Consider the following 17429-nt stretch of genomic DNA (forward strand, 5'->3'; position numbering starts at 1 on the left):
GGCTACTGGCTATCAGGTGTTGATGCTTCGTAAACCAGGGTATGGTCGAATGGGAGCATGGAATTTTTCAGAGTTTAAGTGCTAATGAAGAAATGCTTACAGATGTAACGAGGTGTTTTTTTTTTTCTTTACTTGAAAAGTCGAGTAAGCATGTTTATTTACTGGTGTTCATCGCTTTACGAGCGTTAATTCCTTCTCGAATGTCAAATTTGATTATGTCTCTGTCAAGATATGTGTCTTTATTCCAGTTCTGATCCGTTGTGTGCGTGTTGTTTTTAATATCCACTGTCCTGTATAATTTCATATCGTCTAAGTTTAGAATGTGTTTCCTCTTTTACAATCCACTCTAATCGAAACGCAGAAAATCTATTCAAATTACATACGTTAGTGTTTTGGTTATTTAAGAGAGCCAACAGCTGGAACAGCTGAATATATTTTGATCGGGGAATGTATAAGATTCCTATTCTTTTTTTAAGAAGGTGAGTAGTAGAGGTTCTACTTGTTAGAGAAGTAAAGGCGTGGAACAGTTAGGCCTACAGGACATTGGTGGAAGACATCCTTTCCTAATGTTACAGTATTGTTATCTCATATAGTAAAAGGTAAACCCAGTAATATAGATATTAAATTTACTAAGAAAAATGCTTACCCCAGTTGATCAGAAAATTCTTCAACTTGGTCTACTGGATCAGTCGCTTACCAGAGTTAATAGGTTTTGACTTATAGTTATGATTATGCTTGTATAGTATAGGAGGACAAGGTATTATGCTCACTTTCGTGATGCAGAATCCCTCCCAATTATGTTTTATGTCTTTCTGCTCGGTAATATTCGTACATATACAAACTTCTTCGCGAGGACATATAAAAATTAACTAGGCACCTAGCAATAATATGATTTTACAAACTAAGTTCTGTAACATCTTTTAAAACATTTTCTTTTTTTTTTCCAGACGTAGTTCTCGTCGAAATCATCATCATGATCAACCTCGTGATCAACGCGTTGTCCGAAGTCGGGCAGACCGGTGTTCTACTTGGTGTTGTGTTTTGTCTCGGCCTGAGTTGGGTGCTGAGGAGTACAAAGGGCCGTAATAGACGCTACAATCTTCCACCAGGGCCTACCAGCCTCCCCTGGCCGCAGAACTACTTCTTTGCGTTCTCTAGTATCTTCAAGAATCCGATTTTAGTCATCTACGACCTCTCCAAAAGGTGAGAAGAAGCACCCACTATCGTTCTTTTCTTTCCTCCTTAAGGCGGTGTCACACCTGTCCGGGCAAGCTACGCGGGCTTGTGGCGAGGAGGTAGTTTAAAGCACGTAGAAGATTTTCCGCGGGCGGGCAAGAATGTTTGCAATTTTTGCACTTGTTTCTTACTTACTAGACGCGTGCTATTTAGCTTCTACTTGCGTGCGTTCCGTGTGACTCGCGTGAGAGCTTTGAAACGATCCATTTTCTGTTACGAGCGACTTACGGGGATTGCGAAGTACCTGTTTTGGAGTTGCCTGTGAGGTGCTACCGGTAAGAGTTTCCTACTTGTGTTCTGCGCGTACCTCTACGGGCAACTCCCGTGACTCTTCCGGAACAAGTTTTGAGCATGCTCAAGGCCTTGTCATACCGTATCTGGGGAAGTTTTGCGGCTTGACTTGCGGGGAAACAAATTTGCTACCCAGAGCTCTCCGCAGTTGGCCCGAACTTGACAGTACCTAGCACTTATCTCGTCCTTAGTTGCCCGAAGGTGCGCACGCTAGTCCAATTTTCCCGCAGCAAAGTTTTGAGCATGACCAAAACTATTTCCGGATGAGTCGCGAGGATTGCCCGAAGAGTTCCACGCAGAACACCCGTAGGAGGGCCGTAGCCGCCGCAATTCACAGGCATTTGACCCACTTGAAGTAGGTAAGTTGCCCGCTGATCTATGCCCATGTGAAGGGAGTGCGTGTCATTTGTGGGCTCATTCTCTTCTTTGTCCTCTTTGTCCTTTCGGACAGGACTTCATCCGCCGAATGGACTTCAGCAGCAATTTGATGCATTTGCTGTGAATCTTCCGGGCTTTGTGGCTGTCCATCCACTGGACGTTCTCTGCCCTTGTGCACTTTCCGTCTACGGGGCATCTTCACTTCTTGAAAGCTAGTTGACAAATGATTGTTTGCCCATCCACTCGAACCAGCCTATTGTTCAGGCTAGCACTCACCTCGCAGGCGACTAGTACGCAGATAACACGCAGTTGTGGCGCAGGTACTTCGCAGAGCCCGTATGTCGCCCGTAACTGACATAAAAGAAGCTATCACGAAGCTATCACGTGACACCCACGCGCCTAACATGCAGTTCAACGGAATACACGCAAGAAGGACTTAGGTATCACGCGTTTATCATGTAATACCCACGCCAAACTCGCCCTAAACCTTGTCCGGCCGCAGAAATTATTCTGCGTGCTGAAAAATCCCCATACGCAATAAGCCCGCTTAGCTGGTGTGACAGGGCCTTTTTTGGCAGCGGGTAAAAAGAGCCAGCGTGCGCACCTCCGGGTAACTACTTTTCAGATACATGCTAGGTACTGTCATGTGCGGGTCATCTGCGGGGACCTCCGGAGAGCAAAAATGTTCTTCGGAAGTCGCACGCAAGGCTGGTGTGACACGGCCTCAACAGTCAGTCGTCACGGCGTGCGAATCTCGCACAGAGCGCGGAGGACGTATGCACGCTCGGAGCGGTCATGAATGCATAATTAACTGTGCTGTGTTCTTTTTAAACTATCGTTGTGCAGACCTAGCATAACATTTACAGCTCATTTTTACATTAAATGAAAGAAGAAAGCTCAAGGTCTAATTTAATGACAATGATTTGATAATACTGGAAAGGGAATTAGGGTAAAAATACGAGTAATTTCACGCGTTGAAAATACAAAATTTAAACCCGAAAGAAGTGGGTCAAATACGTTCTTAACCACCTTGCATCTCTTTCAAACTAAATAAGTAGGATACTTGATTATCTTATTTTCAAAATATGGAAAAATCAAGTTACTCTATCTTTAATACCTCATGGGATCTAGCAAATTACAACACTATGTCTTTGTTCCAAATCGTCCATTAGCGCCTTCGTACAATGCTGGATCGTGATTGGTCAGAAACGACGGTCGCATGACGTCATCACATCGTCTACTACTGTGGTTTTTTCTACTTCCTGTGTCGGGTCTCGAAGACTGAAACTCGGCTTAAACGTGTATATGACGTGTTTATTCTGTCATATTCTGTCAAAATTTCGTAGACAATTATTTAAGGATTCGTTATCGCCACTTTGTGTTCGTATGGATTTGTTTGACTTCTTGCAGATACGAGCACGTCAGCAATTTCACACGTTGTAAGAAAAACACTTGGGTTTAGTCCCGTATACTAATATTTGTGTTACGATGTTTCTCATGCCTTTTCTTTTCTGAACTGTTCCATTGTGATTTTCTTTTTTAGTTTTACATCAAGTTGTCTTGCAAGTTACGTTTTAATAAATAAAATAACCTTGTGTCTGCTTTTTTCCTTGGACATTCTCACTCCTTCAAATTATATTTCTGGTTTTGATGATATGTCCGCTAGATTATGATTTATCCATTTATTTCTTTATTTTGTTTTTTGTTTTAACTTGAACTTGGAAGCTGCAGCTGGGGACTACTGGTGATTTGCATGAATGTTAATCTCAAATAATCTGATGAACTATTAATCATGCCACATGTTTTTATTATTATCATTATGTTATTATTAGTATCGTTTTTATTATTATTATTATTATCATTATTATTATTATTGTTGTTATTATTATTATTATTATTATTATTATTATTACTATTATTATTATTATTATTATTGTTATTATTATTATTATTATTATTATTATTATTATTATTATTATTATCATTCCAGAGCACGAAGGCCTGGATTCATGAAGCAAGCAGTTTCGTTTTCTTTTCAGTGTGATTATTTAAAATGTTAATTTCCCCTTCTTTTTTTTTTGGGGGGGGGGGAGGGGGGAGGGGGGGGGGGGGGGACTCCCGATTCCACAGAAGACTCTCTGGAAATGAACAATTATGAACCAGCATAGAATCAGAAGCATGTCACTGAACAATCTCCCTGATAATTGCATTTCAATGTTGGCAGCTCTATATTATGAATGCAAACAATCCCCCCCCCCCCAAAAAAAAAAAAAAAAAAAAAAAACACATACACACACACACATCTCAGAGAGAGAGAAAGGGAGAAGGAACATGAACAAACAATCCCCTCACACAGCAACAAACATTAGTGAATATATTTGACTACACAATCAGGCTAAAGAGGAAGAAACCTGAATATGATAATAAACTTGTGAGGCAGAGTTTAGAAAAAAACAACAACAAGGTTTTATTTGTGGACAATACCACCACAGAAGTAAACAGGAATACATGGAATGTAAAAGAGGTAAACAATGTGCACAAACCATGTGCAATTCATTCATCCATCAAGGTGTAAATAATGTGAATATTCAGGAGGTACATGTGCATGAGGCAAGATGATTTTATATCTTCACACGTGAGTTAAGGTCTTTGGCAATCAGACAATTTGCATAAAGTTACTATTCCTGAATTTTCTCGATACCTCTTTATCCTTAATACTGTCATTGGGTACAAGCTTTTCAAAACTTGTTAGCTGCTTTAGCTCTGTCATTTCTACCACAATAGACTAACAAAATGAATACTTTCAAGGACACGCCAAGCTTCGCGCCATATGTAGGAAAAATCTTGACTTCGGCGATCGCAACTTCCGGTGCAAGTCTCTTTTTAGTCAGTTTTTGAACGAATCTTTAAGTAACTTACAGATATTGCATCTTTTCGATTTTTAAAACAAGTATCGGTACATGCTTCCTCTACCGAATAAAAAAAAAAAAATTAGAGTATGAAAATTTTATACCAGCCAGGATCCAGCAAAATAGAGGTTTATGTTTCGAATACATCAAAACTACGAGCAAAATATAAGGTAAATTTAACGAGAGATGAAACATTGAAAATATTTTTAAGTATGGACAAATTTTATATCAAAATAAAGAGTACGAAAGGGGTAATTGGACTCACCCCACCATGTCGAAATCGTATACACTAGCGCTAACTGCATGGCAACTGTATTGGAGCTTGTACAGAGTCTCGCAAAATCCCGTGAAACCTCAAATTCGCGAGACGGTCATGCGCATCGAGTAAACACTGGCACACGGAACCTCATTATGCCTAATTTGCATACGGCGTGACGACTGACTGCTTAATCTTCACTAAGTTACGTTCATGCGGAATTAATGTAATTAGCTAACTTTGATGAAAATTGCGTTCCAAGGTCCTCTACCCCTTAGGCGAAGGGCGATGTGAATGGAATTAAGCAATAATTATATCAATTTGAACGAAAGCGTACAGGCCTAACTATCGGAAGACTGGATGATTCTATTCGCCTTTTAGAATACTCTGGTCCGAGTTAGTCCAACAGCGTAATATGACTGTATGAGATAAGATCGTCCTCATGATCTCTACGGGTCAGTGAGAAGGCGACAAGGAAAGTTTTCACCTTCAAGAAGGTGAGAACTCGAGGTATGAAATCTCCTCTTCTCGACACGTCAAGAAAGTGAGAAATGGAGATGTGACGATGCGATGTCATTTGCTAGCTTTCATTTCCTGACTTGAAGCCGTAACGAAAACGAATACATGGTCTTTTCAGTAAACACTGCCGGTTTCACTTTAAAAAGGTGAAAAAAATGCTTCCTCTGGATTGACCCATAATGTTTGAAATAAAGAACATTAAAAGTAATATGAAATAATGCATTGTTTTGTATCATTCGTGTCACACATTCAACTTCTTTCACTGCACTCCTGAAATATGAATGGTTTTGTTTTGTTTTTCTTCTTAACATGCTTAAACTCCGCTGAGAGGTTGTGAAAGAAAGACACGGCTTTAAACTGAAAATCAATATATTCAAGTCTTTTTTTTTCATAATCGTCGCTGAAGCAATATTCCTCTTGTAAAGTTGAAATAACAACCTATGAAGCATTAGAATAAGGTGATTTTTGTAGAATGGTAGTCTTTGACAACATTGCTTACTAAGCTCATTGCTAACTTTTAATATGCGGATTGATTATTGCAGAATCTTTATCTAATACGAACTAAGAGATGAGGGTCGGGGTGGCTCGTTTTATTTTCAGTTGTGAGAGCAGTGATTTTAAAAATTTCGGACCCCTCTCAGAGAGCACGGAATGGAAATGTTGAGGTGAATACATAGTACATTCGCATCAAATCAAATCAAATCAAATCAAATCAAATCGAATCAAATCAAATACATACTACACTGCTGGGTAATAATGAGATAAATTTCAAATTCAATTGTTATTGCTAAACCGTCACATTTGTTATAACATTTCTTGTCGTTTATAGATATGGAGACGTTATGTACTTCGCCTTGGGTGACAGAAAGATGGTGTTCTTGGCAACCCCCGAACTAGTGAACGAAATTCTCGTGAAGAAAGCTGACGTTACAACGGGAAGGGAACCGGACCCAGAATTCAAGGCATTTGTTAAATACAATGGTAAGAGATCGTCTGGCATCACAGTAGTTATTCTCACCCAATTATCTGTGTCCTTTTCATGTCTATATTTATTGTGTCAGCTTATCTGGATCCATCTTCAGCTTTACTTTACCAATATATTTTTGGTCAGTCTGTCCTCTCTTTTACATTTCAACCGTTTCCCCCTCATCAGCACCACTTGTTTCTTTAACATCAGGTCTCCCCATCATCAAGTGCTGAAGATCACATGATATTAACAGGGCATAGTCTGCTTGCACTTAACTTTATTTGAACAAATGCAAGAGAAGAATCACCTTAGCTTACCTCCCCTTGGATAATGAATAGCCCCATGTCTGCCTATTCATATTTGACATGTTTGAGCTCGTTACATTGTCTTTTGTTCAAACTACAGTTAACATTGTCATGTGTATTCATCAGCGTTAACGTTTTTGGCTTTGTAGGGTGTTTGATTTGATTTTGGTTTGATTCATTGGTTCCTGTATTATCACTGACTGTGCACATACATGTATATGTAATTATTGGAGCCATACGTATACATAAACATAAGTTGTTATCAAAGAATATTTTCTTCATTTCCTTTACAATGTACAGCAAAACGTATCAGCAATAAAAAGAATAATACAGAAGGGCTACAGCTTAAGCGTGGCTTGAATTGCATAAGAATATCGAAAAATAGGTATGACTTTCGTAGAGATAGGATAGAAGGAAGGAAAAAGGAAAGAATGCCTGTCTGCTTTCACTAAAAGTTAACAAAAAGTTATACCTGGATCACTGATCATAATGCAGCAAGGCATAGCAAAATATTTTCTCAACGAGGTACAGGTGTGTATCTGTCCAGTCACTGCCTGCTAGTTTCCGATCTATCAAGTGCATACATCTCTTCATCTCTCCAACGGATTGCTCGATCATCTCTCATCTGTATACCTTTTCTCAGGTGGAGTGGTCTTCTCAGAGGGCGCAGATTGGGTCGAACATAGGCGATTCGGTCTAAACGCTCTGCGCAATTTCGGCATGGGCAAGAGGAGCTTGGAAAGTCGGATCAACGAGGAAGCGCGCATGCTGAAAGACGCCTTTGCAAGCAAGGGTGGTGCCCTCCTAGACCCACATGCCAACTTCGTGTTGGCCGTCGGAAATATCATATGCGCCGTCACCTTTGGACACAGGTTTGAATATTCGGATCCAGTATTCCAGAATATCACGCAATACCTGAATGACATAGCTGCCGAGGAAGGAACTCTTATCAGGTATTTTCCTACTTTTATTCGCAACGGAAGGAGAAATAAAATGGTCCGCGTCAGAGAATTTTTAGATAAGGCAGTGAAGGAGCACAAAAAGACCTTTGACCCAAATGACATCAGAGACGTGATCGATATGTACATCAACCAAGTGCATGAGTTGGAAAAGATTGGACAAAAGTCGGAACTAAGTTCGGAGAAGGCGACGACCATCGCTTTTGATTTCTTCGCCGCAGGGACGGAAACAACATCAACAATAATGACGTGGGTGATTCTTTTCATGGCTGCGTATCCTGATATCCAGGAAAAGGTGACACACGAATTACGAATAATACTCCTTTAAACTACTAACCATTCTCCTGCCAATGGTGACAGCCAGTTATAATGATACAATGTTTCATAGTTACTGACAATCTGTACTACTGAAAATCTGCAGTGCCTGGTGAACAAAATAATGATGTACAAATTGTTTGCTTAATGTAGGTCCCGTCATTTTTCTCTCTGTACAACCCGAGATTTTGACCAGTTATCATTATGACTACTGTGTATACCATATATACATTGTATATTGTTTTTTGTTTGTTTTGTACATTATTGACAAGGTATAAGAACTTGTGCTATCACTTTTTGATGTAATAATATACGAGAAGTATGAAATAAAATTAAATTGAATTGAATTGAATCTAAGAATTGCATAATGCTACGTAGGAGCAGTAATTGCTTAGGTCCTTTCAGTTGTTGCTCATAAACATGAAATAACACAAAAAAGCTTTGTCAACTTTGCTAACTATAAAGAGAGCACTATTGGCGTATATCGAATTGCTAATCTTTCTTAATTAGAATCAATTATTTATCTCTATCGGTGGTTAACTTTAGAGTTTGTCTGAACTTTCGAGCAACATTACGCCATTTTTGGCTCAACCTCCAAGTTGCATGAACACGACAATAGACGAACCAATAGGAACGTATTTTGAGCTTTAAATCAATACTTTCAAATACTTTACATAGATTAAAGTAATCGACATCTAAACGGAATGTTTACAGGTTGTTGCTGAAATTCAACGAGAGATCGGATTCGACTCAGTGCCGTCATACGAGCATCAGAAGGTAATGCCGTACACCCAAGGGGTCCTCACAGAAACGCTGCGATTTCGGCCTATAGCTCCTATCGGTCTCCCGCATCGAGCCACGGCTGATATGAAGATCAAGGACTACGACATTCCAAAGGGAACAAACATCGGGATGAACATCTTGTACATCCATCATGACCCCAAAGTGTGGGGTGACCCGGAAGTGTTCCGACCTGAGCGTTTTCTGTCCAAAGATGGGAAGAGCTTTGTGAAGCACGACGCGTTCATGCCCTTCGGCGCAGGTGAGTATGACCTTTGCCCGGTTGATTGTTATTGAGAGAAACTTATAAATCGGGAGTTACAAGAAGATTCATTAGATTTTATCATCAACAAATACGATTTTTAATCACTTCATACTATTATTGATATCATTTCATCTTCATTATCATCATTGAAATGTTTCTCATCGCGATAATCATTATGATAGTTATGGATTGCCTTTTTGTGTGTGTGTCTTTGATTGACAGGTCGTCGCAAGTGTCTCGGTGAGCAGCTGGCCAAGATGGAAATGTTTCTTTTCTTCACCAACATCATGCAGCGGTTCAAGGTGTCCCTTCCTCCGGGGGCTAAGGCTGACTTTAGCTACGGCCACCGATCCTTAAGTTTGCTCCCGAAGCCCTACGAAGTGATATGCCAGGAGCGCTGAGCAGCGGATGCTTCCCGTATGGAATCGAAATTTACAACACGGCGGACAATAGCAACATAAAGGTCACCAGAAATACAATTCTAAAACAACAGCAACAACAACAACAACAAACAAACATAGATATCGGTTTATTTCGTCAAAGCAGGAATGGAACACAGAAGCCCAGATGCTGAATTGCGTCCAATTGATGGAAATGTACATACAAAATTATACAATAATCCTTCACAATAAGCATAAAGAGAATCCATAGAGGAAGTACTATATTAAAACAAATACTATTCAATTTCAAAATACGATTCTACATAAAAAAGTTAATAACACTTAAATAATTGAATCTGAAAAAGTAAATCCACTGATTTGGAAATATGTATATAATAATGTATTAAAGCTAAAGGTTTAAACTTTACCTAATAATATGAGTTATGAGTTTATTGGTCACAACTCAAAAATTGTGGAAAGTTATTAATAATTCATCGCAATACTATGTGTAAAGAGCTTTTAAAATAATTTGCCGTAATGTAATAATGTGTTCAACATACCGTGAATTTTATTTCCATTAGATAGTCAGAATTACCGGTCTCTCGAAGGGTGTAAGGACGTTACGGTTATAAAATACATTATGGACACTGTGTTTTATAAGAAGGATTTAAAGTTTGTTTTGAAGGATGTACTTATGTGCTTTCTTTTCAATCACTTCCTTCACAGAGGACTGATCGTGTTTATACTGTGAAACCAAAATGATCGCATACATTTTATGTGCTTATAATGTCATTGTATGTAATTGTATTGTATTTGAAATTCCCTCGTGGAAATATCGCCGTTGTGAATTTATTGCGTAATGTTATGTAACCGACCATGACCTGTAATTATTCACCTGTACCTTGGTGAGAAAATACTTTGCCATGCTTTACTTTTCAGTGATCCAGGTGATCTAACTTTGTGTATTAGCGCAAGCAGACAGACCTCTCCTCTCTCCTTTCTTCTATCCTATCTCTATGCAAGTCACCCCTCCCTCTTATTTTCCTATTAATGTTCTGTATTACGTACGAGGGCTGCATGCAAATCAAGCAATACTTAAGCTGTAGCCCTTCTGTGTTATTCATTGCATCGCTGATATGTTTTGTTGTACATTGTAAAGGCAATGAAGAAACTTACTTTATCAACAATTAATGTTTATGTATGGCACCAACAATGTATATAATATATGTGCATGTATCTGCACGAGCAATGATATAATGCAGGAACCAGTAGAATCAATTAAAAAAGATCAATCAATTCTAATGTAAAGACGCGGGAAATTAAACTGCAGCAGACACACCATGAATGTGCAGTGAACGGGTCTCTTTATTCGTCACTGTCGAGGAACAGCCTCTGTTCAACAAGCAAACAAAAAGCATTACAAAAGCAAGGTGCAACATTGTCAAATTCAATCGGTGTGAGATGAACGCATCTCTCTCTATCTATACACAAGAAAAGGTTATGATCAGAACCATCCAGTCTAGTCAGTGTAACAACATTAAAAAAAAAAGATGTGTTTCAAATCATTCAGTACTGTCTCCCTTAAAGCAATCAGAACTCGCTTTATAAAGAAGGAAACCATGCAATTCTCCGTATCTACACACAGTATTGGCCTACATTACACCTGTATATGTATTCAAAGTCACACCTCATATTTCTAATAGCCCTCAGGACTACTACTTCCAGTAATACCTGTGATTTGCATCACGGAATACCAATCATGATAAATGGCATACATTCTGTACTGTACCAAGCAACTATCCCCTGCATACTTTGCTGCAGTATGATGCATTAATTGCTACTTCGTCCCTACTTCTTCCATACAAGAACCAGTACAAGCAATTCACATTCCAAAAAAAAAAAAAAAAAGGAAACAAGTGCACAGACAACCATGCATTTAGTCATATACACTCCCCTAACAAATGAGAGATCTAACACCATTTCTAACGACACATAGCTGACTAACATGAGCAGTATATAACGGCATATTATGCAACCGAACAATTAACCATCTGGCCCCTTTGGCATACGAGCTGAGCTTAGAGTGCTATTAAAATGACTTCATATATCCTGTATCATATCCATCCAGTGAGTGCTAGCTTAAAGCATTTATACATCACTATGAACACAATTGTCCCAATGTATACACAATGACTGACATCAGTGTACATTCATCTCAGTGTCACTCACCAGTCCTGCATGTACCTCTCAGCGTTTACTTAGCACCATGCCGATCCCTGCCACAGAGCAACTTGTCACGTTACAAATGGACAACTGGCCCTAGAAATATGAGGTATAAATATACTAAATGCTAATGTGCACAAACCATGCCAGTACTCGTTGTACTTATCCTCATTCACTTAGTGAGTTTGGTAACATAGCATTAAGAATGCAAAAGGCTATCTACATCATGAAGACAATTTGTGTTCAACTAACACTTCTGCTGCCATTCAAATAAGTCGATGTGCACATCATAACTTCACAGTATGTACATCTCAGACCACATGCTCACAACTCTATGCAAACACAGAGCACCTGACCTTGTAAGTGACCTTGAGCTAAATCAAAACTATCCCTACAAGTACAAGTACAACTACACTTGCAACTATTAAAGCAAAGGAAATGTGTAATAAACTGTATACTCTGAGATTCATTCTCACATCACCCTTGGAACCAAGATAAGTGACTTCTACTATCCTCTTTTATCTACAGGATATACCTCTAACAATATTAACAACAAGTCTATTGATCAGAAATGATTTCACAATATGTGATTTGATTACTGTGCTTCAAGTATGCAGCATATCACTTTCCATGCTTATTTACTACACAGCTTAGTGCACCAGATCTAGTATGGTAGGGGTCCAACCCACCGACCGGGTCCATAACGACCGGCCGCGCATTATAATGGCATTGCGCGTACAGAAAGAAAATGTACGCATGGGACTACGCGCAACGGTGTTCGATTCTTCACTGGGCTACGCTACCGAGTAAAATGTGGCGAAAACAACTAAGTATTCCCTCTAAATTATCGAAATTTAGCAAAATCGAATAAGGTTTATCGTGTAACTACATATAACTAGGCCTACCTTTGCTGACTCGTTGTTAGATGTAGAGGCGTATCCTTCCGTAATAAATTTGACGATTTTGACCGCAAAATTGTCACCGCCGCTTGTACGATCGTGCACAGTACGTTACACATACACATGACATAAACATTTTGTCGCCCGCTTGCGCTACGACCGTACGAGTTGATGCAGAAACGAGAAATGAATACCGTGAAAAAACAAACCGACTCATCTAATTTATTTCAATTACGATGAAAAGTTTCCTAATGAAAATCAAGGCAAATTCATCAAACAGTCCTTCAAAAGTAATATCGAAGGATTCAAAATATATTCAAATATTATTGGGGAAAAAATTACGACTAGAAAAAAACAGCAGCTTGTCGAAAAAATGCGTTTAAGTACGCTTTATACGTATTGTCAATAGAGGGCGGGGTGGTCGGTCGATATGAGCCGGGCAACTGAGTGCGGAAAAAATGACACCCCACGCGTTCGAAGCCGCCATCTAGAGCGCGTACCTCAGATCGCATTTTCAGTGCGCGCTTGTGAATCCGGAGTATTTTCTCCACACGTGAGTAAAATTTCAGGCAAATTGTGAGATTTTTCACGTTTCTATTGATAGAAAAACGTTAGATGTCCGATATTATGGACACCCAACCATACAATGCAAGAACTCTTGGGCAAGCCAAGTTACATCAACACAATTGTAGACTTAAGGGTGTATCCCCCGTATGTCACAAGAGATGAAAAGTTACTAGATAATGATACTCACATTCACTGGTGATGGATTTTAACCTGTGAAATCTGCCTTTAGACACCACATAAGGTCGTTCAAATGCAGTCTTTGTCTCAAGAAAGTCTTGACCACCTGGTCATTGCATTGTTCCACACAACCAGTTGTTCTTGGGTGTGCAGTGTGTGTCTTGAAACAGTGCATTCACAATACATACATACACACATTTATCTGTGTCCCCAACTGTCTGAGGCCAACGCCAAGTTCATGTAACAATGTGAAGGAAAAAAAAAAAACCACGAAGTGTTAGTCTACGATACTAGACCTTTACACCACTATAGGCATTTCTTCATGTGTAAAAAAAAAACAAAACAAAACAAAAACTTGTTTGAAAGGCATGGATGATGCCTTCTCATTTTGTTATTATTTTGTGTATTGTTATATATCTTAAAGAGTTGCAATTTCCTTTTTTAGTTCATGATGTTGATATCAGGGGCGGATCCAGGATTTTGTAAAGGGGGGGGGGGGGCGTGATTTTGAAAACAGGAGGGGGGGGGGGGCCTTCGTTTTGAAAACCGAGGTGGGGTATGAAATACTGCGAGCACTGCAAGTGCCGCTACAGACGGGAGGGGGCATCTTCTATAAGACAATTTTAAATTGGTAAGATTTAGTTTCCTGCAATTTGGTGTATATTTTTTTAATCAATTTCTGTGAATTGTTTCTTATATCTCTATGGACTGAAAGGGGGGTTGGGGTGTACGACCCCCCATGACCCCCTCTGGATCCCCCCTGGATTCAAAAAGAATATTAATTTTTCTAGACCAACTATATGAGAATTATGTGCCCATCAATGATCCCATTTCATATTTTTCATCATTGTATGCTGTTTTCAGAATATTTTTCCATCTCTTTTGATTCTTTAAATTATATGCTGATTTGAGTAGATTTTAAATCTGATTAATGATTTATTAACAAACTTCAAGTTGATGATTCCCCTGTTAGGCACGATGTCAGTGTTTATGTCTTGAAAAATCATGTGGGTTTGAAAGAAAGGAGGTGGTATGCATTTTTTTTAGAATAGGGTATCATGATTGGTAAAAAAGAGAAGACATTGGAGTACTCAAAAGTTTGTTTTATTTCTTTCTAAAGGTCAATTGTTGAATTACAGATAATGAGACAGGCATCATGAATGGTTAATGCATGCATGCATTGTCTATACTAAAACGTAGATATATCATCTAAAGCAATGAATGTTTTCTTGTCGGTATAAAATTCCTTTCCTGACATCCCTGTTAGCTTTGTTGAAACCTTTGTCAAGTCGTTATAGTTGTTTTGATTGTTTTCCAACATATTTGCTGCACACTTGCCAGTTGTTATTGTTGCTGTTGTTACCTTTGTAAGTTTTGTAAGTTTTAAGTGAACAATAAAAAGGCTCATCCGTTGGAGCAGTTTTATCACTAATGATGATAAAATGTTTGTTGATTTTGTTCATTTTCTTGAGTATTCTTCAAAATACTCATGATTGTGAATATATATACGCACCATCACAAGTGAATGAAATAATTTTGTTTGGCGAGCGTATAATGATGAGAATGCACCTAAATGAGTAATATATTCATTCAACTCATAGGTGCATTCTCATCATCATACTCACCAAACTAAGTTTGTTTATTCACTCGTAATCGTATGTAAATAATATTCACAATCATGAGTATTTTGAAGAATACTCACTAGTAGTACTCACCAGTGTGTCATTATAGTGTCAATCGCAAAAACTCACCTATCTGCATTACGTCGGGAACTCACAAGATGAGTACTACAGAATAAACTCAATTTGATGAGTAAACTCTACTCATTTGGTGTGTCTTTATAGTGTCAAAATTTAACTCCTGTTTATGAGTAAAGTTACACGATTTTGTTTTTGTGTGTACACTAATTTCGTGAAATTTAAATGCACGCGAAAGTTCTTATCCCATATGCATTGAACGCCAGCGACAATTCGCGAAAATTTCATGTCACCGCGAAAAAGATCGTCGGCTCCAATTGTTGCTTTAGACTACTTGAAGACGGTTTATGTACATTCTGTGTTATATTAGTTTAAGCTATGATACTATCATGTGCCGTAAATAAAACAACTTTATCAGAGTACACTTATATATATATATATATATATATATATATATATATATATATATATATATATAAGACCAATGATTTCATTGGCTGAATTGGAATTCCATGAGATCCTTAATGCCCCCTCCACTATTCTTGAGTTAGACAACAGACAGTGAAATGTAGATCTATTGTTCTTCTCCCTTGTTTTGTCTATGTAACATCACTCGCATTTTACACATTGATACATGATTATGTTGAATGTGAGAAAATGTTTGATTTAACCAAGAATATTTGCTATTTGATTGCATTCTACTGACAAAGTTTCAGAGGATTTGATACTCAAAAATGGCTCCATTTGTCTATGAACACTTTAAGCCTTGAAATGATGATGGGTGTTAATTGTAATCTATTATAATGATATTCTTTCTGAAAAAAATGTAAACTCGAGCGAGTATCTTTCTGATTGACATTTTTATACTTGCTTTTTAATTTGGAATAAATAGTTATGTCTGTCTTAACCAGTGTCATTTCTTGATCAAGACTACGTAGCTTGGATATCATTCTTATTCTTTTCCCTCCACAAGAACCAAATTATGTTAGTCTGACGTAAGTAATGACACTTATCTGAATGTCGCTAATGGTCATGTTGGTGGCAATGAATTTCAATGCCCTCATAATGTGATTGCAATGTCTAAACAGAAACATAGAGTAGAGTTAGAGTTACATTCCCGGACAAGCCCCCATTAATGTCACACTCGCCGGTAAGGAGTACGATGTACAATACATATGTGTGTGTGTGTGTGTGTGTGTGTGTGTGTGTGTGTTGGTTAGTTAAAGTATGATCTCAATGTATCCAACACATGTTTCTAGAAAGAAATCGCATACAGGTGTCAGACCTTGACTTACAACCCCTCTTGAGTAATTAATTTATATGTTTGCCTGTGTCTTTAGATTTTTTATTTTTATTTTTTTTTTTGGAGGGGGGGTGGAGGGAGCAATGAAACAGTCCATTACCACTGTCTATGTAACAATTTTCACAGTGCAAGACAATAGGGGGAGACCTAATAATTAACATCATTGTTGATATTTGATAATGTACGGGTTCAGTGCAAAGTATATGCAAAATATGAGTGGACTATCATATGTCAGTACAGTTTGAACAAGAAATCGGAGTATCCGTTCAGATGTTACGAACTTTTATAATATTTATTTCGGTTCTGGTCACTGCTGGCTTCAAAACATAGTGAACCTTGCCTATAGGAACTTCAAAGGATCAGGAGAGATCCTTCGCCCTTATGTGAATTTCGACTTTATAATAGAATTAACCAATAAATCATATTTACATTGATCTAGAATATAATTTTTCTTCGACATGGGTATTTCCTGTACTTGTGAAAGGCTAATTTAACACAAGGCCAACTTAACACAAGGCCAACTTACACAAGGTTGTCGCGGCATGAAAACGATGTACAAAAGGCATGAACAAAATTACACACATTTTCATGTTACTAGCACGATAAAAGATCTCTTGACCGACAGAATAACATAACTTTTTTTTTTAATTTTGGCAGAACAAGCCGAGAAAATGTACCTTTCATAAGAGAGAACTAACTTTTGTGGAATTTTGTGGATTTTCCATTCCATCTTCCCCCTATTGTGACGTCACGAAAGGTTGTAGTCTTTGTTTCCGGTGATGGCAGCTCGTGCATTAACAAGGGAAATTTTGTACCAGTTATAAAACCTTATTCTGAAAAGATATCATGAAGTTTTGCAATTACAATGTGAAGTTTAGTGGGTACAATATGTTCTAAATAGGACAATGTTAGTAAAATTGTGAAGTATCCCTATAGTCTTGACTAATCAGATCATGCAACTATTACCATAAATATTCAGATAATCTGATAATGGAGCTGACTG

At 38.2% G+C, this 17429-nt stretch overlaps 1 protein-coding gene across 1 annotated transcript; it reads left to right on the plus strand.

The window, feature by feature from the left end:
• Positions 1-973: 973 nt before the first annotated feature.
• On the plus strand, positions 974-9664 carry LOC140240069 (cytochrome P450 2J2-like). The gene is made up of 5 exons (XM_072319878.1): positions 974-1203; positions 6419-6570; positions 7505-8115; positions 8850-9177; positions 9403-9664. The coding sequence occupies exons 1-5, from the start codon at positions 974-976 to the stop codon at positions 9579-9581; spliced, it is 1500 nt and encodes a 499-aa protein (XP_072175979.1). The 3' UTR covers positions 9582-9664.
• Positions 9665-17429: the final 7765 nt, after the last annotated feature.

Source organism: Diadema setosum, chromosome 16 (assembly GCF_964275005.1).
Source record: "Diadema setosum chromosome 16, eeDiaSeto1, whole genome shotgun sequence".
Classification (NCBI taxonomy): Eukaryota; Metazoa; Echinodermata; class Echinoidea; order Diadematoida; family Diadematidae; genus Diadema; species Diadema setosum.

Bases quoted from the DNA above. Each gene is read 5' to 3' on its own strand.
- LOC140240069 (XM_072319878.1), top strand. From the start codon at position 974: ATGATCAACCTCGTGATCAACGCGTTGTCCGAAGTCGGGCAGACCGGT. The intron at 1,204-6,418 runs GTGAGAAGAAGC...TGTCGTTTATAG, and splicing joins ATCTACGACCTCTCCAAAAG to ATATGGAGACGTTATGTACT. The intron at 6,571-7,504 runs GTAAGAGATCGT...ACCTTTTCTCAG, and splicing joins GGCATTTGTTAAATACAATG to GTGGAGTGGTCTTCTCAGAG.